Source organism: Polyodon spathula, chromosome 6, assembly GCF_017654505.1.
Source record: "Polyodon spathula isolate WHYD16114869_AA chromosome 6, ASM1765450v1, whole genome shotgun sequence".
Lineage (NCBI taxonomy): Eukaryota > Metazoa > Chordata > Actinopteri > Acipenseriformes > Polyodontidae > Polyodon > Polyodon spathula.
The window spans coordinates 15775435-15802766 of NC_054539.1; the positions used below are offsets into that span (position 1 = coordinate 15775435).

Consider the following 27332-nt stretch of genomic DNA (forward strand, 5'->3'; position numbering starts at 1 on the left):
GTAAAAAACAAAACAAATGTAACCATTTTTAATTCTCTATTTCACTAAACAGTGACGACTTCATAAACAGTTCTAAATGATAACTTAAGGATAAAAATCTATTTCACCGCAGCGACCACAGGCAGTTGTCTTTGACAGAGTAGTCGTACCTAATGGGAACGGTTACCTGCATTGGTCTGTACTTTTTTTTGTTCTACTTGTTTCTGCTCTGTAGGTCGTCGCTGGTTTGTTGATGCAGGCTGTAGCTCCACCCGTTAGGGGCGGTCGTCATGTGAGTGACAGCTTAGAGAAATAAACATTAATCAGGGAAAGAAGGTAGGGACCCCTGCTCGAGGGACTCGCAGTAATACAGATCTGCAGAACAAGCAACAACAGCATTTGTCCAATAATACAGGAACCGTACACTGAGATGGAGGCCAGGCAACAGGGTAAGTAAGATGCGTTAAAAATCTTAAAAATGCTGGGTTTTTTTGGCAACAACTGGAAAATGATGACCTGTTGTGCTAGCATTTGAACAAGTTTACAGTAACAGATGTCTTCTACGTACCTGTTTGCTGGCTTCAGCCCTGAATGTAAATTGGTTGATGTTTAGACATTAGTGTAGTTTTGACACCGTCTACTCTGGTAAATTATTCTTGCGCGTTTGTTGTTTTAAAAATAAATAAATAAACAAAGTAATCTTTTTTAAAAGGTGTTTTTCTTCCAACAGATATACAAGTTCTCGTGTTTTTTTGTTTTTTTTTTCTACCTGCGTGGCTAGCGGTGGACATACCTATACTGGGTCGTAGGTTGTTATAACTTATCACAGGCTAAAAATCACATGGTTCTGCTCTATATTCTTTCGCTTTAAAAAGTATTTAGTATATTATGGCAGCGTCTTTTGTGCACCCTTGTTCATATACTAGATGTAGTACTCTTGTTTCTTATGTAACTTAAACCAATACATTTCCAATGGCTTTTTGTTCTGTACAGATTAATGGAAAAACATCGTTTAAGAGATTTAAAGCAGCGCAGTTGCCAAATGTATTCTGGGCTGTAAATGCGCAAGGTTTCAATGAAAACAAAATTAGCAAATGTTTTACTTTGCTAAACGCGGGCTTTATGGCTTTCATAATGAATTGTACAGTATTTGCAATTTGTTTTTATTTACATGGAGGGGATATGTGCAATGGGAGCATACTGAGAACAAATATAGTTCTGCCCACCGTAAACAAATGAGGACATTTTAACCAATTAGGCAACTTCAGTCAGTAGGCATGTGATCATAAATGTTCTACTGCTGTAAAAAAACAAACCAACTACAAAAAAACCCAGTCAGTTCACTTGCTCACTTGGTTGGTATTGACCACTTACCCCAGCCCTGTCGTTTGTTTTCAGACATAGGCTCAAATCATGGGATTTAAGTGAACTGTTGGTGCCAGGTTATCCATGTGATTTATCCCAAAATCCGTGAGATCTTGTGACCAGAGGTATTGCATTTTGTATGACTTAGTATCATAGACTGTCACATGTATTTGCATAAGCCAGCATTGACCAATGAAATCAATCAGTTACCATGCTACTGTATGGCCCAGGTTTTGCCAGATGTTCAAAAGAAAACCCTTAAATTCCTGAAGATTGCAAGGAAAGGATGGAGTTGTTTTCCTACATGTTTATTTTTAAAGTCACATGTCCATTCTTATCTAAGGCCAATTTTCAGATTTGGTTTCACTTAGGAATGCTTGAGTTTGGAAACAGTAATAGAACGGAAGGCACAGAAAAGACAACCTGGCTGCATTTGACTGACACACAGCCTGCATGTGAAACCCACTCAAGATAAATGGAAGAGACTTGCCAAAGAATTCCCTCCCAAAAGATATCATCAAACTAAAGGATGTTCACCTGGACACTGGGCAGAAAGCAGTGATACAGAGCCTTACGGCATTGCCAGGCCCTAACAAGACTGAGACTGCAGGAGAATCTGTATTTTAGAGCACTATCCATTTTTCTGTACTTGCTGTTCCAAAGTTGCATTACTTTTGCAGCTGGTCCCTGAAACCACTATTGTCAGTATTCAGCTACTAGCTCTCTCCACCTGTCGTCCCTCACTCACCTAGTGTACTTTAGTGAGGTCTCCTATTACTGAACCTGGCAATTTAGTTATACACATAGGCAGTTAACTTCTGGACAAATACCAGTTGCACTTATGAAACCCTCACTTCCACCTGATGACTCGGCTACCTATCATCTGAATCTATTCCACCTGTGCCTCTATATTTCAGGAAAATGTGTTGGTAGCACAGCTTTGGTTCACCTTAGTCAAATCAGCAACATTTTACATTGTCAACTATGACAGTCTGCTGCAATGTGCTTCACATGAGTTGTTCAGGAATGGAAGCAGACTGGCTGTGCATGGTAATTTCAGCCATTCCATTTGTGAGCTTACTTAATCACAGATAAACATGTTACCTATGCACAGTGTATAAGCACAGGGTAAAATATGGAATGGGTCAAACTCGTATGCAATGGGAATAATATATCCATTCCACTTCACCAATCACCTCCTGTCTGGTAAAATGGGGCTTACTATTTAACACCATTTGAGTGAGAAGTAGTGCACACCATGGCTCCATTCTGGGGACAATGTCAGTCACAGGAAATTAAGCCTTACAGTATGTCAGACTATTGTGTTTTATGCCAAATTGACATTCATGTAATTTTTCCTTATTTGCTCTGAAGTATAGTAACCTTAGAAATGCAGCATTCAGCTGTGACAGATTTCAGAAATTACAGATTTTTAAACTAATGTCATTTCACAAGTCTATTCAAAATGTTTTAGTTACTCCTGTTTGAATAGCTCCAGGTATAGGATAAACAGACCACAATATCAACTTCATGGTTTCCATATTAATTCACCTCATCCATTGTAGTAAAATGTGCATAACCAATTGTGTTAGCATTACAAAGTTTCCCCAGGTATGCCACTTAACCACTGTAACACAGAGAGATAAGGCTTCATGTGGACAGGAATCACAAGATCAAGCAAGCTGGGAAAAAACATGCAAAAAGAAACACTGTTCTAAAACAAGCTATTTGTGGCTGCCGTGTTTTTCAGAGCCTGAGCTGATGGTCACAGACTAGGAGAACCTTCTCCCTAGAAAGGTGCTCCAGCCCTCCCCTTTTATGCTTGTAATGAGTGACAGTCAGCACCAGGCAACTTCTTAATTGTGCCAACATAATGACATGGGATTCAAATAGCTTGAAGTTAATCATTTACCTCTGTGGTCAGCTCCTCACAATCCTTCTGGTATTTAACAAAAATATATGAAAATTAGGCCCTTTCCCCATCTGGATTAACCCTCTGCTTGGCAAAAGCTAGAAGAATACCTTTATGACCAAATAATGGGACAGCCACCTTTATCCATTATTATTTTAATTTTGCTTGAGTAAAGCAGATTTTTAGTGATTTGGGAAGGAAGGTAGTTTCCTGTTTCCCTGCTTTGGTTAAAATGAATCAATACATAATTGCGCATGTTCTAGACAGAGTGGATTTAATATTTTTTCCCCCTAAGTGATCGGTCTTAAATATGTTTTGAGGAATTGGTTGCCTAGCAGCAAAATTACAGATCTAAGGCAGAGAGTGCACTTTATTTGTGTGCTTTCTCAGTATTAATGTATGATAGTCAGTCTTGTTATCTCTAGTTAATTAAAACAAAAGTTTTATTGATATTTTTTTCTTCTGAGATGCTATCAGAACCCATAAATTAATTGATTCAGTACTAACAGAGGTAACTAGAACAGATTGTAGTTTGAATAATGCAAATTCATTGCAAGCATATTCTGAAAGTAAAATGTAAAATACAATGAACACATTTACATCTGCACGACACCTTCACCTTTCCCCCTTCTCAAGGGGTTTCATCCCCAGCTGGGAAATGTGTGTATACAGCACACCAAATAGCATTAGCATACCTAAAGGGTCAGAATAGTGTATTAACTAAAGAATACGTCTGTATACTGGTTTGAACTGATTGAGTAGTATGGATTACAGATTTAAAATTGGTTATATTTTGAGATTTTAAATAAACAGTTTTGACTAATTTTTTATATGGAAAGACTTTTCAGCCACCTGTAGAATATCGCACCAACAAGAAGGGATTGGAAGTGAAACAGACACAACGGGGTACCGAGCCAGAGCCATACAAGTAAAGCATGGGATTTCACATTTTGTCTATGCAGTCACTCGTTCATTTGTACACGTTTCAAACATGCTTTTGTGACTGCTTGGCTGTTTTGCATAAACTAGACCAGCAGTTTTCAAATTGTTTTCCACTGATCTCGTACAATAACTCTCAATTTCAACCTTGTCCTAAATGTATATAAAGGATGGGAGAATTACACTGTAAATGGTATGGTGATTTCAGTTGGCTTCAGACTGCACAGTAATAAAGTGAATATAAACGTGTACGCTTGATCATATTTTTTCTTACCTTTATCTCTATATCATTTGTAATTTCAGTTATGTGCTTCCATTTTGCAGCACACCATCAAAACCTATAGCACATAAGAGATATCCAATTTCCAATGAAAAGAGAGGGACCTGCTGTATACCATAAACCGCAGGAAGCAAATCAGTTGTTATAGAAATAATGCTCTCGCAAGTTAGAATACTGTAAATATACTGTTACAAATAAATAACCTGAAATTGACAATATTACAGTATTGTATACAGTTGGATATTTACTGAACACGATTTGAGACGTTTTGTTCATTTTCAAACACACTTTGATGCTAGTCTCATGTAGTTGTTGTATTCTTGTTTGTGATTCTTATGGGCACGTTGTAAATCTGAGAATGTCATCAGAAAATTGTAGGCAATTTAAGTAGGCTCCATTGATCTTCAGCCCCTTATATTCCCAATCCAGTGTTTTGAAAATATCTTCTAGGGTGGCGGTGAAGAGCTTTGGGGAAATTGTTTCACCTTGGCAAACTCCTTTTTTAATCTTGATTTTGTCTCTGTTTTTCTGGAGTCTTCCTGTGGATGTTGCATTCTTGTATATGGTGCTGACCAAACCTCTGTACGTTTTCTCAATTCCTTTGTTTGCACAAGCTCTCTGAAAAAACGAGTCAAAGGCTTTTTCATAGTTGATGAATCCCAAGCAGAGTGGTAATTCATACTCGTTGCTGGTTTGCATCACTTACTGTACAACTTGAAGATGATCCATTGTGCTAAATCCACTTCTGAAACCTTCTTGCTCATTTGATTGTACCGAGTCAAATTTATCATGAAGTCTGTTGGTGAGTATCTTGGTAAAAATGTTGTAGATTATAGGAAGTAAGGTAATAGGCCTGTAGTTCTTGAGGTCTTTCTCTTTTCTTATGTAAAGTATCACTGATACATTGCTCCAGCACTTTCTTTTGCTTAATACAATCTGTAAAAGTACCTGACAGTATTTTTGTCTCTTCTTCACCTTCTTTCGCAATGTTAATCATTATGCTGTCTTCATATGTTTGGTAGCATGTTTCACTTCTTCCGGTAGAACATCTGAAACTTCTTCCTCGGGTTGCGTTTTTTCCATCTCGTCTTCGTCATCTGCTACATTGCTCTTTTCATCTTAATATAATTTTCTTTAAGTCTTTGACTCTGTTCAGTTCTTGATGACTGTCCCATCCTCTTGTTTTATTGCTAAAATCTTTTTTCCACCAGTGATTAGTCTTTTGTTTTGCTTTCTTTATGCTTTAGTTGTTTTCAATAGTTTTCTCTACCAACCTACAGCTGAACGACTGTATATCCTCAGTAATGTGCTTTCTTACTGTCTTGCAGAGTTCAATGTATTCAATCTTAATTTCCCTTATTTTCTTCATGATGTCTTATGGCTCTTGCATGATCTTCTGGTCGCATTTTGTACTCTGTGTTCCAGAGCACTATAGGACGACTTTGGCACCAATACCAGCAACGTGGAACAACACATGACCACTCAAGATCCAGTAGACCTAGTGTGACGACGGCAGCCCAGGACAGATTTATGCACTTACATCATTTACGTGTCAGGTTCATCACTGCAACCTCTACAACATCTGCAGTACCAGAAATGCGTAGAATTTCTGACCAGACTGTCAGAAACCGCATACGGGAGGCAGGTATCCGAGCAAGGCGGCCAGTTGGAGGAGTGAGTCTTACGCCACAACATTGTCGACTACAGTGGTGTCATAATCACAGAGTATGGCCCATACAAAGATGGAGAAACTTGGTGTTAAGTGATAATTCAGATCCATTTCTGCTTCGACGTACAGATGGAAGAGCCTGTGTATATAGGTAATGTCATTAATGTTTTGCAGCCAACTCTGTACGACAGGTTGACAGATTTGATGGTGGAAGTGTCATGGTGTGGGTGGCAATCTCAGACAGTGGCAGAACCAACCTTTTTCATGTTCAAGGCATCCTGACAACTCAGCACTACTGTCATGAGATCATAGGGCTTCATGTGATCCCATTCTTGAACTAACGTAACATCATTTTCGAGCATGACAATGAACGACCACAGACAGCCCGGGCCACCACAGCTTTCCTCACTCAGAACAATGTTCAAGTGCTTCCCTGGCCATCTTGATTACCAGATATGAATCCCATTGAGCATCTGTGATCGATGTGTGCGACAACGTCACCCCGAGCCACAGACGTTACAAGGACTTTTCCAGGTACTTGAGCAAGAGTGGGTTGCCATTCCCCAGCATGTTATCCAGGCTCTGATTCAATCCATGGGCAGGAGAGGTCAGGCTGTCATGCTAGTGGTGGCACACCAGTTACTGATTTCTCTTGACCTTGAACTTTGTTCGACTTTATTGAATGTCTTAATGATTTCTGTACAGGTTAAGGTTCTTTGGAACTCTATTTTACTATGCAAACTGCCATACTAATGCTATAAAAAGTACATTCAAAACACCTGTACGTTTATTTTTATTTTTTTTGAAGTGTGTGTGTGTGTGTGTGTATAGTATTATATATATATATATATATATATATATATATATATATATATATATATATATATATATATATATATATATATATATAATTTCTTATTTGGTATTTTGCAAATATTGTATTTTACAGACCATTTTTATAGGGCAATAACGCACTTAACCACATGATTGCCACTGAACGTTACAATTAAGTCCTTGAGTAATGCAAAAAGATCTTTAAGATTTTCTACTCTCCTTTTAAGATGTAATTATTTTCTCTCAATTTACCTGGTGATGTGGGTGTCCATAGTTAAAGCATAAATCATGTTTGTTTTTTTTAAATTAAATATCCTTAAACCAATAAAGTTGTCATATTTATAACTTTGAACTACACACAGTTTAGCAGAGTAAATTAATTTAATTGAAACATGCAAAAGGAATTACATCTTTATTTTTGATATTTTGTACATTGTTATTGAAAAAATTCACTAGGGGGCGGAGTTGAGATGGTACTGAGCTATCTGTACAGACACTGTGAGTAGAACTTACGGGAAGAATAAATATACATTCAATGACGTCTCGGATTTCAGTAGTTTTCTACTGTGTCGGAGAGGGGTGGATAATCTGCAGAAATGTCTTTTTGTGTTTTTCTGTAGTGTTTACAAACCACTAAAAAGACGTTATTTGAAGTGACAAAGTCAGGGTAATTGAGTAAAAAGACAGCTATTTATTTATTTATTTATTAGGTTTTTTTCTGTTTTGCTATCTTCCAGTTCGTTTAATTGCTTAACCAAATCGGCATGTCTGCTTACTACTTTTGGGATGTTTTTGCAAGTAGTTGGTTACTTAGTTGTATATTTACTGTACATTTGTAACTGTAAATGAGATAGCTACTGGCACTTCAAATTCTGTGAGAAATAGATTGAACTATTGCCCTCGCATCCTTGCACCACCTGGCAATAGCCTCCCTCTGACGTGATTGGTTCACATCATGTCAGTCCCGCCCCTTTTAAAATAAATGTCTGCCACATAACAAGATAAACTGACTGAATGAAAGAACTGCTGAATGGTGATCCTGTGACTTAACAGAAAATGAATTACAAAACATACTACAAAAGAAAAAAAAAATAACTTCTGGTATGAACTTCAAAAACTTATGCTGTATCAGCTATAAACAAAATACTGTAAACCATAAATATGTGCAACCAAAATATTTGGTGAATCACACCCATAAAACCTATATTTATGGTCAACTTTGCCTCTCAATATTTTGACTTAAATATGTACTGCACTCAGCTCATAGTGGAAAATTAAGTGCCCCTAGGTAACAATAGTCTTCCCTCAGGGCAGTAATTTTCCACTATAGCCCTCCTCTCCAGTCCATATATATATATATCTCCATGTCTCACTCCTACAATTGTAGTTTTATGCATAATTTGCAGTAATCTGTGGTTGTAGCATAGTAAATATCATGCATTAGTGTTGGTAGTGTAGTATGCAAGAGGTACACATTATCCAAGATGTACAATAAATGAATGTAGCTCTGTCTTGAATGTTATATTTTGTAATAATTGTAAGTTGCCCTGGATAAGGGCGTATGCGAATAAATAAATAAGTAAATACATTCCATTTTTAAAAAAAAAAAAATATTTAGTATCTAGAATGTCCTTTAAGGAATTGCATTTTCTGAAGAAGAGCAGCTTTGCGATTGTGTTTTCGCTTACAGGTTAAAGGTGTTTGTCTTGTTTTCACTTTATATTTAGGTCTGCTGGAGAAACAACCTCTTCAAGAAGTAGATGAAGATGTGGTAGCAGCCCTGAGCAACAGTGTTTCTGATGAAGAAAGAGAAGAGATGCAAGTAGAGCTAGACAAGGTATTTGGTGTACTTTGATATTTTGTGCATTGTGTGGTGTTGTTTTTTTATAATGGTAATTAACTGGTAGTTGAAAGGTTTCTATAGGAACAGTAATACTAGCCATAGAGACTAAACTCACTGAGATAAAAAATAAATAAATAAATAAACACATACATACAAATATAGGCTTTGTTGCCTGCGTGTATATCCACACATTAACAAATTTATATTTTAAAGCGTTTACCCCAGCCTTTCATTTTCACCTGTTGGTTTTACAAAACTAGAACCAAACAACTATTAATGTGTAATTCACTGATGTTTGTTTAGAAGATATGTCTAACAGTTTATCTCAAATGTAAAAAAGGAGGTAAATTAAGATATAATTCAAGTCTTTTTTTAAGCTTTTTGTGCAGTATTCTGATTTTCAGGTATACTGTAGGTAAATATGCAAGCTGTCTACAGAAGTGGATGCTATTTTGAAAAAAACATAAATAAGAACAGTATAGAATAAATTGCATTAGTCTCACCATGCAGTTACTACAGTGTAATTCCTTTACCTTTCTATTAGTGGAATACAGTTACCAATTAAGAAATGATTCATATCATATGTGTCTTTTTATAATTAACGTCTCGTGTTTCAGTATTTTTGTACTGTAGACTATGCAGTTTATTTAAACTTTTTGTTGATTTGCGTGACTGTTAAAAGGGTTTGTGTTAAAAGCTGAAGAGGGTGAAGTCATTAAAACTGCAAAAATGTTTTTCTTTGAGCGTTTTTAAACTAGCATTGTAAGGAGGAGCTGTACTTGAAGTTGCCCTGGTTGTGCGGAGAACACAGTATGGTGAACCCTATATTTAGATGTTTATTCAGTACAGTCTTATTCAATATTGCTAATGTCAATAAATTAGTAGCAGACCCTGAACAGTCAGTTGTATTCTTTCAACTTAACTCGCATGCTCTTTTCCTCCAAGCTAGAAGAAGAAATCTCCACATTGAGACAAGTTCTGACTGCCAAAGAGAAGCACCACGCCGAGTTAAAACAGAAACTCGGAGTTAATCCACTAAGTGAATTCAGACAGAACTTTAATAAAAGCTGGCATGAAATGCAGACCTCCACAGCGTAAGTACAGAACATTTTAAATGCAGCAGACATTGTTATCACTTAGGATTTCATGATAACAAAACGAAAAACAATACCATTCTAAAAAAAAAAAAAAAAAAATTAAAATATCAGTGCTGATTGAGCATAAATTATTGTGAATAGTCAGTTAATTCAGATAAACAGTATTTTAGTTCAGGTGAAATACTTTTTTTCAGTAGACTTTTTGCAGAAACATTATGATACTAAAATGTAATTTAAAGCATTACAAAGCATATATAATATTATATATATATAGATAATTCGATATATATATATAGATAGAGAGAGAGAGAGAGAGAGAGAGAGAGAGAGAGAGAGAGAGAGAGAGAGAGAGAGAGAGAGAGAGAGAGAGAGAGAGAGAGAGAGAGAGAGAGAGAGAGAGAGAGAGAGAGAGAGAGAGAGAGAGAGAGAGAGAGACAGCATTTTTGCTTTTTAATGCTGTCAATCTGTCTAGCAAAGATATAAGAAGGATGCAATTGCTGAGTGAAAGCCCAGAGGTTTTTATTTCTCCACTACAGTGAACAGGTCTGTAAGCATTAACCTACAGTACAATCCCTTGATTCTTGCTCTGCTGAGGTCTATTTTAGCAAAGGTCCTGTTAAACGAACAGGAACTGAAAAAGGCAAAACAAAACCAGCGACCGCTACTCTGTTATTCAAGGATGTCCCCTCAATACACCTTGCTAAAAATCCCTAAACTAATCCCCACTGCATAACAGCATATAAAAACTGCGATCCCAGATCCACAAATGGTGGTTGAAGGTTTTAGTTTCTTTGATTCTGTTTGTTGTCCTAGGTAGCGTGGACGATCCTGTCCATGGTTGCAGCAAGGAGATATGTCTGCGTTTCTCTTTCATCAAGAGACATTCTGCCAGGACACAGCCACCTACTCGTTAGGGATTTACAGCTGGTCTCCAGTTGTTTTTCCCAGCAACCAAACACAGCAAGCGCACTTTGAATGTGCAAAGCCTCAGCCCTACCACAGTCCCACATATTCATATTTAAAAGATAATGGAAAATGTGTTTCAATTCCATTAACTAAATTTACTGGTCCAGATATTACTCTTTCCAGATATTTCTAAGCTTCTGTCATGTCCTTCCAGCCTACTTCAAAAGCTCACACCTGAGCCATTGATTGATTGCAGCAGTCAATTACTGGGGGGAAAAGAGAGTCAAGACACGTGGCTTCTAGGAGTTCATGAAAACAACAACTAACTCCTCTGTAACCAATTGCTGCTTTTCCAAGTCTTTGTGCTCCTGCATGTTGACCGTATGTGGAACGCGGGGAAGCAGTGGAAGGGCGATGATTATTTGTTAATATTTCAATGTAACTTTGTCTCCAGAGTAGCAAATAAAAAAAAATAAGAGTTAAAGATTAAAAAATAAAGACTGACTAATTATGCAGGTTGCTTTTCCTTAGTACAATAAGCAGATCATTTACCATAATGAGTGCATTTTTCTAAAAGCAATTACTTCCAGGCAGACATCTCTTAATAGCAGAGCTTAGGGTGACTCAGTAGGGTAGACTTTGTCGGCAGGTTTTTTGGCTGGATGTCACCTTCTAATGAGCCTTTCCCTTGAGAGATCCCTGTTGCCATGGAAAAGCTGCTAGAGTCAAACTGGTTCAGTTGTCAAATCACTGCTGCTGGTCTTTTCTTCAGAAGCTGATTAGGTGACGCAGATGATGTCAATCCTAGCACCTAAGACGTGTGTCTGTGAATATTCCGAAAAGGATACATAGGCATTCATTTGTAATATTCCAAGTAATACAAGAGCTATTATTGTCATGCCCTATGTACAGTACTGTCACTTACAAACAGTTCTCTCGATATATGCCAATGTAACTAAAAGCAAGGTTTAAAAAAAAAAAAAAAAAAAAAAAAAGGAAAAATTAGTCATCATTTAGGGTAACCATATTTGCTTTTCATTATTTGGGGTAATTATTAATAGGTAATTGGAAACTAGAATATTTAATATACTACATAGTACTATATACCACTGGGACTGAATTGTTTAATTAATCATTGAGTACTGCTTTAAACTGAAACGATCAGGTGAGGTGCTTTGCTTGAGCTAGCTCTGGTAGGTGATATGAAACGGACACACATGCCCGCTTAGAACCATTATCACAAAGGAAGGAGTTTTATTGTAATCTGTGCTGCATTTACTCTGATTTAAAATACTTATTTTCTATTAATGCTTTAAGCAGACTACATGGAATGATTTAACTAGGCATTTTATTAGGCTAATCCAGTTTGGCACACAGAAAAGGATTTGTTGAGTGACCTAGCACAGGTCTCTAGGTAACACTGAATGTGAGCCAGTGAAATTATATTACAAAATCATCTGTGAATACAGAATGTGCACCCTTAATATTCCATACAATAGTAGCTCTAGCATGAAAGCCATTGACAGCATTTATTTTTAGTTTTACTAAAATAATCTTTTGCTGAACAAGCCAGGGTACTGCTTTAGATGACGGAGACAGAGAGACGAGGGAGGAAACCCGAGATGAAATCAATAAGCTGTTTTTTTTTTTTTTTAGACCTGAATTTCCCTAGTGTAACACGGCTGCACTTACGGTCGTTCATTTGCCCCTTTTTAGTGAGACCCAGGACACACACTGCTTGTTTAGAGCACTTTTAATAAGACAAAATAAACACCCAGCTCCGTCGGCGCGCTAACTAAGCATTAGTCAGGAACCTACTTTAATAAACCAGACAGCTAAACTGTTTACCTGCTAAAAGAAAACACAGTTTTAAAAGGTAAAACTTTACACAGTGCCTGTTAGTATGATTGAACACACCATCAATTGGGCTCTGCACACAGCAGCAACCTCAAAGAGACTGGCTGCTCTCCTTAAACACCCTGCACCTGGCTGTAATTTACAATAATAGCCAGGTACAGGTGATAATTAACAATAAAATAACACTGTGTAACAATTTTTTTTTTTTGGTTCCTGGGTAGTAAGTGTTATTTCCTAATTGCTTATGCCTCAAAAGTATAGAAAATGGCTATTATTCCCCAAATTTGCTTTTGTGACCAGGACAGTGATATTTTGAAATTTACCTATTTTCCAGAACATTCCAGATAGATTCAGTGCTGAGTAAACTTGGAGTAACTTCTAGAACTTTCCAGTAATATAAATACTAGTATAAATACAGGGGCCTTAAGCCCACCAGTTCAGTTTAGTTCCAGCTGCCTAAGTGGATACATATCTGCATTTTTCTGAGATGGCATCAAGAGGCTGCAATGGTGGCATTCCTGATGGGTCTCCAAGGCGGTTTTACCAAGTTTCCCTGCTATCTTTGCCTTTGGGACAGCAGGGACACCAAGGCGCACTACCACAGGCGGGACTGGCCACAGCGGACCGAGTTCTCTGTGGGGAGGAACAACGTCAAGTGGGAGCCACTGGTGGACCCCCGGAAGGTGCTGATGCCACCACTGCACATCAAATTGGGCCTTATGAAACAATTTGTCAGAGCTCTAGATAAGGAGTCGGCAGCCTTCAAGTACCTTCAAGACTTCTTCCCTAAGCTGTCTGAGGAAAAGGTCAAAGCCGGTGTCTTCGTCGGACCACAGATAAAGAAGATCCTGAAGTGCAATGAATTCCCCAAAAAGCTCACTAGTAAGGAGAAAGCAGCTTGGAACAGCTTTGTCGCAGTGGTTCGGGGCTTCCTGGGCAATCACAAGGCCGAAAACTATGTGGAGCTGGTTGAGACTCTGGTGAAGAACTACGGCACAATGGGCTGTAGGATGTCCCTCAAAGTCCATATCCTTGATGCTCATCTTGATAAATTCAAGGATAACATGGGCGCGTACTCGGAGGAGCAAGGCGAGCGCTTCCACCAGGATATACTGGACTTTGAACGCCGCTACCAAGGACATTATAACGAGAACATGATGGGAGATTACATTTGGGGGCTGATTCGTGAAAGTGATTTACAGTATAATCGTAAATCCCGAAAAACTACTCGCTTCTAAATCTTTTGTAGTCATTTTTGTATTACTTTAGTATAAATACATGTTAACTTGGATTCATATGTTGTTTTTTTCTGACTTTATGTGAACGAAAAGACCGTTTTCTCATTGGAAATAGGTACATTTCAAAATATCACTGTCCTGGTCACAAAAGTAAAGTTTGTGGGGAATAATAGCCATTTTCTATACTTTTGAGGCATAAGCAATTAGGAAATAACACTTACTACCTAGGAACAAAAATTGTGGTACATAGTGTAATCAAAAACAATTAACTCATGTTTTTAGGCAGGGAGCATATTAACCTCCTTCCTGCTGTGCTATTACTCGTACGATAATTGCGTTTCTCGGTATCCATTTTGAGAACATTGTTATGCACTTTTTGAACACTTGCTATTAGTAAAGTGTTCCTTCATTATGCTGGTGTTTGAATGTAATTGTGGGAGCACTAAAATGAAAATACTGTATTTGATATGCCATGAAACATCTTAACTTAAAAACAAAATTCACCAATAACCACTTTTTGTCATTGCAAATAGGACCCTATTTAAGCAGTAGGACCTGAAGAAGGGGGCTGTACCATCTGGTAAAGCCTGCCTTGTGCAGTCAAATGTCCAGAGCTGAGCCTGTTGTTTAATTAGAAAATGTAACAACGATCAAACAGTTTGAACATTTGAGGTCATTTAGTGGTGATTACGTCCCCGTCCCCCCCCCCCATAATAAATACATTAATAGATGTGCTGAGCTCTCTAAGCTAAGTCAGCAGGAACAGAAATAAAATACTGTCCTGTGGTTTGGTATAGTTTTCCCTTACAAGTTTACTGTGTCCCAAAGGAGCTCCACATTCTATATGGGCTATGGGCTTTCTCTGGACTACTTTAGAGATTTACATTTTGGACCTTCTAACGGTACCTTAAACACCAGCGTGAAGTAATACTTTTAGAATTAGCTGTTACATAGTAAAAAAATAAAAAAATAAAAAAAAATCAGCACATCATCTGAAATAATTGACTCCCAAGAGAAAATTATTTACATCTTTCCAGGTATTGTGCAGTATCAAGTATGCTGTATGTGAGACAGTAATGTGTTGGATTCTTCATTAGGCTAAATTAGGCTAACTAATGAGGGCCTGGGTTTCTCAAGTGGTAAATGTTTTAATAGGTATTATGTTGATACTGTGAAATGCTGCAGCTGTCAACACTTTTCAGGCCACTTGTGATTCTCTACATTCTTGGCTGCCTGAGCTTTTACTCTTAATGTGAAAAAGCCTGTAACTGGGAGAAACAGGGGAGATACAGTTAGCCACCATCTAGAGTCAAGTATTGCGTTGTATAAAATGGCAAGGAGCAATCTTCTCATTGGCTTGCAATTGTTCTTACCTGTGCCAATATCTCATTTTAAGATATGGTCTAATATCCGCACGACTAGGGGGTTTGTTCAGCGCTGTTATTATTATTATTATTATTATTATTATTATTATTATTATTCCTTTCACAACTGAAAATGCATATCAAGGACAGATAATGCCCAGGCAAGCATGGTAAAGTTCAGAGAATTGTAGGACATGCATAAGCATGGCAAATGTATAGTAAAGTGTCAAATTACTAAGCATGTAATAACATTTGGTATTTTATCCAGATACATTTTGTATGGCACACATTTTGAAAGTCATCATCAAATAATAATAATAAATAAAAAAAAACACCTTGTTGCTGTCATTTAGGAAATTAATTTGAGCATTGTTACCAATTCAGTCCTGTCAGATGTTAGGAGCGGGGAAGACAGCAAATATTATTGCTTCTTCGTTTTAAGATTCTCAGCCAACTTCTTCTTCTCAATGGATATTTTAAATACTGGGATATAGGTTAAGCATGTTACTTCCAACAAGTATGTATATGAAAAAGAAGAAAGAAAAGAAATACTGGTAATTTCATTACCACTGTAATAAGGTTAGTTGTCTCTGTCCAGAAGAAGTGATGCATTATAGATGCAGTGAAAACAGAAATGTCATGCAGATCCTTCACGCAGATGGCAGTATGGCTGGTGATGATGTGTGCAAGTGTCTAAAAGCTCAGCATCCAAAGCCTTTGATGCAATCACAGTGGCTCAACATGCAGAAGTAAGTACCATGCTTCAGTGTGTCAGGCGCCTGCACTCTTGCACTGTGGGCTTAAGCTAAATCTCATTGATGCAGGGCTCATCTCCCTCATTGGCTGGGGTGCTCTTTATAGGGTTGTGAAACCAAATACCAATATATAACCTAGCACCAGCACCATCTTAGTGGTTAGATCTGGTTATGCTGGATTTTAGCAGGTCTGATTCAAGAGATTATATTTCTGGTTCTAGAACAGGTTTGTGCGGTTTCAACTAAAACTAAAATGTGAAGTTCCCTTGCATCCATCTTGTCGCACTAAACATGTATAGTTAACAATCAGTAATTGTATACAGTTATTTCGGGTTATTATTACTGGTCACCAACAAACAAACCATTGGATGTCGGAGTTGAACAGATCTGCTTTTTCACAAACAGGTGTCTTTTGAAGGAAACCAGTTAACAGGATAAAAAAATACCATAGAATTTTCAGACTGCCTTTGGTAAAGCCGGTTGCATTAACATGCCAAGGGTGTCGTGACTCAAGCAATTTCCCTTTGATATAAATTCATTATTATTAGATTTTTCTTTTGTGTGGCATATGTGTAACAGCAGGAACCAGATCGCAGTGGCCTAGACTATTTTACACCTCATAACTTCAGTGCAGAAGTACAAAACAGTTGCATAAATTTGTAGAAATATGTACACTAAAATGAGACCTGAAAGATTTATACTGATAACTGACTAGTATTAATTTTCTGTATTTATTATTATTTAATTTTTTTCAGGTACAGGAAGACACAGGAGACCTTCAGCACTGCAGGACAAAAGGCCTCTGCGGCTTTGAGTAACGTAGGCACTGCAATCAGCAGGAAGTTTGGCGATATGAGGTAGCCTAAATTCAAGCATCTAACACTCTGTTGTGAACAAATAAAACGGCAGTAATATTTGTAGAATTATTTATACTTGTAGAAGACCATAATCTAGTAACAGGTGGTGAAAAAAATATGTAAGTTTTTATACAGTGGTGAAAAAAATGTGTAAGTTCTTATAGAATGTCTACAAGAAACCAGTGAAGCAGCACTAGATTTCTATTTAAATCACTAGCCATTGATAAAACAACCTGGAATTACAAAAAAAATAAGATGAGGCAGTATCCTAATACTATATACAAATATCAAATGCAAACATGATGTACTGCTGACTTAATCATCTTTCTTTCCGGTTACTCAGATGATTTCTAGCAGGGTCATGATTTTTTGTTACATAACTAGGAAGGTGTAATCGGCTTGCTGTGGGCCAGATTAATATCAGATCCCGGCAGTCTAGGATCAGTGAATTAAAGACTTGCATTGCATTGAATTGCAACTCTCTGTCCCTACTCTCAGTAAACGAATGTAGTCCTGATATCCTAAATGTTCAGTGTGAGTACCACTACTGACACAAGTGTCATTACAGTAAAGGTTCATATGATTTATTGTATATAAGTAGTCCTCAGGAAAACATTAATTATTCATTTTTTTGAACAGAGAAGAAAGAGGGATATCCCTTCCCCACTGTCAATAGATTTTTCACAACCCCACAAGGCTGTTTACCATAAATAAAATCATGACAACCCATCAATCAACTTAAAATTATGAGACCTTGCAGTTTTACAGAATTTACTTTTATAATATGCTTACCTGATTACTTGTGCTGATACTGGCTAGTTAAAGAAACTCTTGGCATGGGGTTGGTCATGTTTTATTGCTGAAGATTTAATTGGCATAATCATTAATGACAGTTTAAAGAAAGTCAAAATGCTCTTTTCACCCTAGCATAAATGGTCTTCAGATTATGTTCCCCAAAAGGTGAGATGGAAAGAAGTGTGTGTGTGTGTGTGTGTGTTTGTGTGTTTGTGGTTTGGAGTTCAAAGGCTTGCTGCAGTTAGAATCCCTGTTTCTGAGGATGCATTCGATATGCTAACGATAGTGCTGCAGAAAGCTGATACCTTTCCATGAGGTCTGTTGTGTATTCTGCTGTAACAGAGACTATCAGGAAAGTAACAGATACATGTTCTAAGTTTTACAGTTATTTTGCATGCTGCAGTCTATATGAAGTTTGTCATTTTCAATCTGGAGATGCTTTTGCAAAACCCTTTGTAGTACGAGAGTTGACAAGTTCAGTACAGAAGTGGTGGGGTCAGGACTCAAATCCTAAGCATTTGCATTCCACACGTAATGTGACTTCCTCCTGCTGTTTCCAGTTTGAAATAGCAGACTGATAAGATCATTATGACAACATGTACAATATTCATATTAATTTTATCTGGAAAATTCAGGAGTTTACAGAGGCTACAGACAAGCACTGTTATGTAAGGTTGCAAACATTTAAACAAAACAAAATAAAAAGCTGTCAGTCACCTTTGATCAGATCAGCTTAATGTAATATAATCAGCACATTTTTATAGGAAGAGTTGTTTTAATACTTTTTAAATATAAATTCATTAAGTATTGTGTACCACTTTCTTTTCTTGCATGAGTTTGATGTGTGTGATGGCATTCAATTGTGTGACTTGGTTGCTTATTTAAGCATATATTCCTAGTGCCAAATATCTTTCATGTACTTTTATTTTTGATGTAAACAAATTAAATCAATTTTACTCCCTGTTTTTTCTACCAAATCTAAAATCCCCTCACTGCTGCAACCCACATACGAACTGAAGATCAATGACTTCAGTTTCCACTGTCAAGCCAATCAAATCTCTTCATCTGCCAAACCTAAGCAACTGCTGTTACCAAGCTTACTGAACCCAGAAGGCATGAAGCACAGTCTGAACAGATCCTCACAGACTTGTTGGGAATCTGATCAACAGTGGTTACTTGAACTTTTCAGTTTTTCCCCTATACCCACGAAAGTGCAAAGGTCAATGCAGCATTCTCTCCCAGTTGCCGATCTTGACTGAGGACCTGCAGGGAGTGCCTTTTTGTGATTTAATTAAGATCATAGTTACAGTGCAGTGGTAAGTTTATTTGTTAACCTAATTAAATAAAATCTAAATTATTTATCAGTTTAACTTAATGCCCAGACTCTTATCAAAACTATATTTGTGACTGGAGGACTAAATGCCGGACAGGCTGTATTCATGTCCAGTGACTCCAATGTCTGCATTTAACTCCTGTTCTTGTCCCGCTAATGCCTAGCTAATGAACCCAAAGTTAATAAACTGAGTGCAGGGTGGAATTAGTAAGCTATGTTTGGAATACATTTAAGAGCGCTGTAGGCTAGTCAGTCAGTGTATCACTTTAACTGCAGCTGACTGGAGTCACATTGATTGTGCTTCAGTGATGTCACATGTTTCTTACTCAGCTTTTAGGATGAATGTGTAGACTTCATTGTTATTTTGCTCCATATTACAAGAAGTAACTTTGGGTTACTGACCGTAACCCTGGTTCCCTGAAGGAGAAGACAACCACCAACAACATTACATATGGGATATGCCTGCCTATTGGTAGATAATTTTCTGAGATGTTTTGCTGGGATAAGCCCTCAGTCCTGCCTACCGAGGGATTAAAACAGTCATACTGATGAAGCCATTTCTCTTTTTGCATCGAACCCTTGAGGGCGACCAACGCGACCTTGCAGTTGGTGGTGGTTGTCTTCTCTTTTTCAGGGAGCCAGGGTTACGGTAAGTAGCCTAACATTCCATTTCAATTCGAAGACGACCACCACCAGCATTACATATGGTAAATGTATACCAGAGCCGTCACAAGGGAGAAGGAACAGCAGTTTATGAGGGACGCATCTGAACCGTATAACTCAAGGTTAGTGGTGCGAGCGTGCAACCTCAAGGACCCTCGTGCCTAATGAAGGCAAGGAAGGATCTACCACATTCAAGCAGTAGAACCTGGAGAATGTATGTGGTGTAGCCCAGCTAGCCGCTGTACATATAACGGCAGTGAGGCCCCTCTGAAGAGGACCCAATATGTAGCCAACCCTTGTACAGTGTGCAGCTCCTCTCCCAGGTGAGGATAAGCCAGCACTGTCATACACCACAGAGACTGTCTGCAATCCACTGCGACAGTCGCTGCTTTGAGCTGTCCTAGGGTCCGTATACCATGACAGATAAAGAGCTGGTCAGTATGATACAAAGCTCTTGTCCTATCCACGTAACACGTCAATGCCCGCACCAGGCAGAGGAAATTCAATCTCCTATTCTCCGAAGCAAACGGAGGTGGATGGAAAGACTCCAAATCCACAGACTGATTCATGTAATCACCTTGGGCAGAAAAGCAGGGTTTGTACGCAGTGACACCGTGCTGTCATTGTCCCAAATACACATACAGGATCTGTGCACAGACAGTGCCTGCAGCTCACTGACCCGATTTGCAGAGGTGATAGCCAAGAGGAAGGCTGTCTTTATAGACAGATGCTTCAACTCTATGGAGGTTCAAACGTAGCCTTCGTGAGAGCCTCCAGTACAACATCAAGGCTCCATTCAGGGAGAATGACCCGGTAAACACATTGCTAAGAAATGCATACCTGGAGATACTGAATCTACAGGGGCATGGCATGCAGAGATAGCTGCGAAATACACCTTCAGTGTGGAAGGTGACCTACCAGCATCAAGCAGTTCTTGCAGAAACTGCAAGATAACCGGCATGGGTTAAAAAACTGGGTCATGACTTCTAGTCAGACACCAATTCTTGAAATACTTCCACTGTGTTAACCGTAGGGACAGCAGGTTCCGTTACACCCAAGTCAGGAGCCTGGAGAGCCAGGAAAACAGACTGCCGCTCCAGCATATTTATGTGCAGGGCTATCCAACGACCCGACCAGGTACCGCAGACTCCTTGCCTTCCCAGACTGCCCCCCAACCCAAGTTGGAGGCGTCCGTCGTCACCACTTGGCGAGTTAACACCACTCCCATCTGCACGCCCCCTCTCAGATGAGAGGGCATCCTCCACTATGCTGCGTCACAATCGCCGTGTGGGCCACTGCTCCCTCTCGCGCAAATCAGCCAGTCATCGAGATAGTTGAGTACTCTGATCCCCTGCAATTGCAAGGTGGCCAGGATAGCGTCAATGCATTTTGTTTTTTTTCTAAACAAAAATGTCTAGGAACAGAAGTTTGTGGAAAAGCCTTTGAGGGTCTAAATACTGGCATTTCAGCTCTTTATATAACCTACCTGCTTTGGAGGAAGTTAACAAATCTGTACAAGCTGTTGATATATGTTGTTTTCGATCCTTTTCTACCTGTCTTTCCACATGCTGCCATAGATCACAATCCATTGGGTAAGTCACATTTTTTGTATTTAAATTAGTTTAAATAATGTTTTCAGTTTTTTTGAAATTGTATGATACCATACACAAATAAATGCAAAAAACACTAAAGGTAGGCTTCCGTAAATAGGTCTTTAGTGTCTATTTGGGACGTCCACGGTTTTATTTATTTATTTAGTTAGTTAGTTTCACAGAATCATCTTCTCTGTAGTTCAGAGCATCCCTTGATAATGCAGAAATTCAGGTTTTATTTTCCCACAAATCCCATGTCAATAAACAATGTTAAGTTCTTTTTTTGTGTGTTATTTTTTTTAAAAGCAATCAGACGGCAAATATCTGTGTAAGTGGGTTGCCACTGGTGGAAGCTGCGTACAAACTGCTTTCTATTGCTTGAGGAGACTTGGTCCCTCTCCAGTGCTAGGTTGTGCTGTATTATGCAGTGTACTTGTTTTGTTCAAGATGGAGTAATGGGATCTAACTTGCCAACGGTAATGGATCTGACCCTTTTGTACTCTCCTGTGGACGTTGAGGTTTCCAGCTGTGTCACGTGTGTTTCAGTCACAATGTTGCAATTGTGGATTGAGTTCCAGACTGAGTTCCACTATTGGTAAACTGCTTCTCTTCTTAGTTTATGCTGTAACCAATCTTCCTGGCTTCTAGATCACAGGAACCCTCATTTAGAATGCTGTTTTCTGTTTTGTTAATTGAGGGCTGATACCAGATTCCTAAAACTTCAGAGTTCAGCCTGTTATCTTAAAAGTACTATTCCAAGGTTGTGTGTCTACATTAGAAAGAGTACTTTTGCAACAATATTTAGCAGCTGGTGAATGAGCTGCAAAAGTTTTTTTATTTTTTAGTCAGCGCAAGAGCAGAAATGTTTTCTGGGAGTTATGATTAATTATTTACCTACCCCTGTCAAAAACAGACTAGGTTACTAATTAGACCGCAGTCACTAAAGAATTAGGCCCATATGCTTAACAGAATTTTTAGAAAACTACTGCCTGGTTATGTTAACGGCCAGTAATGAGTTTAGATGTGATTCCCACGTGTTGCTACAACTGTTTAAATAATGTATTTGTAAATTGTTATTTTCATTGTTCACACCCTGACAACATTTTACACTTACAGTGGCTCTCAAAACTATTCACCCCCTTAGACTTTTCCACATTTTATTGTGTTACAATATGGAATCAAAATGGATTTAATTAGAAGTTTTTGCCACTGATCAACACAAAAAAAGTCCATAATGTCAAAGTGAAAAATGAAATCTACAGATTGTTCTAAATTAATTACAAATATAAAACAGAGTAATCCAGAGGGTCAAGTCGCAGTTCAAATCTGCTCGTTCTTTCTGGGAGTCTTCCAATATATCTTGCTGTACAGCCCACACAAGCACACTGAAGCCTGCCACTTTCACCACTTAGACAATAAATAGGCTACAAACATGATTGTTATGTTTCCAACCAGTTAATGGCCTATCCCGTTCAGGCGAGTTAACAATGCAATTTAATGCATGTATTGCAAATAACAAAATACTAAATTACCTAATTATTAGATTATTACACATAAACATTTTTTTTTATTATTTTATTATAGCTATTGGCTTAACTACATGTTCCTAAACGCAGAAATTATGCTAGGTAATTATACCGTTAAGACACATCTCATTCTCCGCCTGGTCTGAGGCATGTGTTAATTATGATGCTGGTAAGGGTCAATTAACGGCACAATACAGATTCATGAATTGGACGAATAATATGTTAATGAGAAAATAAGGGCACGTTATTCTAATGCCTTGGTGAGTGGTGTGTTTTGATGTCAAATTTGTCACCTGATGAAATACTGTCATGTTAAACACTATTTCTGGCACGATAAAGGAGACAGTAAGTTTTATGCATATGTGCTTTAGTGTTTTAATAATTCACTAATTGTTACGCGAGAGTTAAATAGGTCTTGTGTTTTTAGTCAAAAATGAACAAAATCACTTGCACGCGTTTATCTTGGCAGCAGGGAAAACAAAGAGTTTGAAATTAATTTGTTGTTACTGTAGGACATGATCATATGCGCACCCTGAACGACGCAATGTTATGATTATGCAGTACAAAACAATGCGACTTCCTGTATAGACATCAAAGTAATGCTTTTATCACATCAGTAGAGGGTTGTTCAAGGTGAGCTTTGCATTACATATTGCTATGGGCAAAAGGGGAAGATAAAGAAATTGACTTGGAGATTTACAGAGGTCTGAATTGAAGAATATGGAAATAATGGTGCGATTCACCGATTCACTATCACTGACACTTTTCTGTACAGTATAATATGGCTTAAAATCTGTAAAGTTTTCTAGAGCCAGACATACTCCAGTTTGAAGAGAATAGATCTGAACTAAGGATTTCATAGTTAAATACTGACTTCTAGTGACAGGAGAGACTGTCATAGTGCCAAAGAGTGAAATCCTTTTGAACTCCATGCACAGTACAATTGCCTGTCTTACAAGTTCATAGTAATTTCTTTGAAATCCAGTCCTAGTTCATAATGAAGAGAATCTTGCATGTAAAGCATTAACAAAGCTAATGTTTATTTGCTAAGGTTTGCTAAACTTCTTTATGATGAATGTTTGTCCCGGAGTCATAATCTTTTTTTATACTGTGTTAATGCTGAAATTCTCTTTTTATTCTGTTAATGCATTCATGGGGCAGCTACTCTGTCCATCATTCAATGAGCATGCCGGCTATGAGGTAACGAAATAAGTCATAAATGCATATCTTCCAGTGTGTAGTCATGTAAGAGTGTCTTAACAGTGAAACTGTTTTATTGTGTGATGTTTTTCTATATGCTGTACACACACACACACACACACACACACACACACACACACACACACACGTGTCATTGTATCTCTAGACCTTAATATAAATTTTGCTATGGAGTCTTGCATTATACTTTCAGGAACAACATCTTTCAAAACTGAACATTGTTTCAGTGGTGAGGTTAGTGGTTTTTTTGTTGAGGCAAAGAGATAAACATGCTCCCAGATGCATGGCTCACTATAATATACATGCATATTGTTCAGCAGGCACCCCACTACAGATGCAACACATACACAGGGAGAGCTAGACAAAATGCAGAGATGTATCCATCCCAGTAGGGAGTTTTTCTTAATTTTATTTTTCTGTTTATAAAAGATAATAAAAGCATCATTGTTAAATGTATTGGTGGGTCTTTCAGAAAGATCTGATTGATAGCTTTCTAAACTCCAGTCTTTTTGAGTGATTGATTAATGTTCCTTTTTCTGCACAGGAATTCCTCTAGTTTCAAGTCCTTCGAAGAGAAGGTTGAAAGCACTGTATCCACTTTAAAGGTGAGGAGAAAGTGTGACCCAGTCTGTACATAGTCTTATTTCTAGTATTTAAATAATAATGATTTAAATAATATGTCAGGTAATAGATACACTATACCCTTTAAAGATCATTTCCCTACCTTATTATTTTGCTGTTGATGTTTCAGTGTTCAAGTCACCATGATGTTCAGTGCCTTGGGTATTGCCCTTTAATGTCTTACAATTTGGCTCAACTGTGCCCCCTAGTGTCTTGTCCAGTACACCACACCAGTATATTCTTAAAGTTATCAATTAATAAATAAAAACCTAGAATAGCCTACATTAAAAGTAGTTTTGTCTTTTCCTCGCTTTGTATAGGCTTTGTATCCCCTTGATACATGGGGGACTGATGTTTTACATTTTTAACAACAGCACAAAGGATTGTGAAGCAGCTATGTTGACTTTTTTGAGGAGCTGTGTGAAGGGGCAACTGTTGACATGTACAGTGGATATGTGGATTGTGTAACGTGGCAAGTGTGGTAATGGACAGCATAAATTAAGGAAAGGTTTATATACGATCCATCTTTTGTGTGTTTATTGCATGGCCAGTCCAAAGTGGGAGTTCCAAGTAACAGTGGAGGAAGTTTTGAAGAGGTCCTGTCATCCACTGCCCATGTGAGTGCCCAGGTCACCCCTGCTGTTGCTACCAAGCTGGCAGAGCAGTGAGCAGCAGTGTTAGAACACCAACTGACCTCACATTCTGAGCACACTGAGGGAGGACGATCCCGAGAGACGAGGCCTGAGGATTCAACTGACAGTAGAACTACTTTTAGAGGCCTGTGTTTTAAAACCTCTCTGTTGTTACTTACAAGAGTGAAAAAAAGATTGTTTGCATCAGACTCGCACATATCTTCTGGAAAGTTGCCTCAAAATTAGTTTTACTTAAGATATTTATAAGCACAACTGTGCATTACTTTGAATATGAAATGTTTCTTGAGTCCAGGATCGTATATATATATATTATATATATATATATATATATATATATATATATATATATACCTCTTAGGAGACTTAAATGTAAACACGAAAAAAAATTGGTACTGTATATATATTTTGATATGCAAGGTAACAGTTTGTAGTAATCAGTGCTGTTATTAAAAGGATTTCTATTTAATGGATACATTATTTAGATATTAGCTATAGAAGCTAATTGCTGCAGAGAAAAAAAAGTGTTTATACAAATTACAAAGTCTTAAAAACAAATCAAAATTATGCATTTGTTGGCCCATGAACCTATGTGCGAACATCACGTTGACACATATGTGATTATGGATGGTTCTGAAGTGGTTAAACCCATCTGGGAAAAGGAGTCAAAGCTTGCAATGTACTGTATTATGGTAATGAGACAAAATAGGTTAAATAAATAAGTAACTGTTAAAACTGTGTAACTGTGCTTTTTGAGGCCTGTGGTTGCAAATAATCTAAACTGGGCATGAAAGTGGTCCCAGAGGTCTTTAATTATCTCCAGACACAACTTTTAAAGCCTTATAGGTTTCAACAAGTTAGTAAGTTGTAAAAAACATGTTGTTTTTTTTTTTTTTTTTGGCAACACACTTCTGTTACCAAGGTTACCTGTCCCAATATTATTGTCTACCAAGGACATTGAAGCCAGCTCACATTATTTTTTGTGTTATATTTATAAATCTCTTGTCATTTTCACATCCAGGCTTTATTGTGGTTTTGTATGTGGTTGAACATTGTAAATGTGTTCTATTTTTTTGTTTTAGTTTTTACCCAATAATCTCTTTCAGGATTGCAGAGCAAGTTTGCACTTGTCCTTGTTATTTTATTGTGAAGACCAGTGGACTTTGTGAGTGTTACAACATGAGCACAAATAAACAATTGTTGAAGCACTATTTAAAAAAAATAAATAAGTCAAAACATATCAATGTATGCGCATAAGCTGTATCATATGAAGTTATGATGTTATTAAAATATACTGTACATTATAAATGTATTGACTAATATATTCTGTAATTAATTCTGATCTTCAAGCTATTCATATCATACATCCAAGTAAGATAATAAATATAGTTTGCCAGTTAATTTAAAAAAAATAGGATGAGTTGCTCCAACAACTGATAGGCCACCAGAACAAAATTAAAACATGAACTATGGCCTGTTTGTTTTCAAGGGACTCCTTGTTCCTGCAAGTAAGCCAAAATATGCAGTAAACAATTGACAAGGTTATGCAGAGGCACTGCAAAACAATATCATTATAAATGAAGTGGTCACATTTTAAAATGTGTGTATATTTACTGTATGGAGTTAATGTTGTTTAAGGGTTTAATAGGAAGTAGTAAGTTGGCAACATACACGATCGTATTATGAAAACATTGATGACCACAACACTATAACAGAATAGTTACAATAATTATCAATTTGATAAGCAATTCTCCAGATTAATGCAAAAATGTATGTGTCATACAAATGTATCCATGTATCTCCAAAATCTGATTTTCGCAATAACTTAAGCTAAATAATATTACTGCCAAGTTTCATGAGAATTGGATAAACTGTTCTCCAGATACAGTATATGTAAAAGTGTGTGAAGTGTGACAGCTGCACGTTCGATGACTACATCTTCTTCAGAGGTTCTTGTCCAGGGGATCGTAAGAGGGGGATGTTTCCATGAATAGCTGCTTACAATGACTAGCAGGAATTCAACAGTTAATTCAAATGAA

The 27332-nt window shown here is 37.6% G+C and overlaps 1 protein-coding gene across 1 annotated transcript; it reads left to right on the forward strand.

The window, feature by feature from the left end:
• Positions 1-311: 311 nt before the first annotated feature.
• Positions 312-25578, forward strand: LOC121316909 (tumor protein D53-like). Its single transcript, XM_041252256.1, has 6 exons — positions 312-428; positions 8706-8815; positions 9767-9915; positions 16794-16895; positions 24567-24627; positions 25195-25578. Exons 1-6 carry the CDS (start codon positions 410-412, stop codon positions 25309-25311), a joined length of 558 nt encoding a protein of 185 aa, XP_041108190.1. The 5' UTR covers positions 312-409; the 3' UTR covers positions 25312-25578.
• Positions 25579-27332: the final 1754 nt, after the last annotated feature.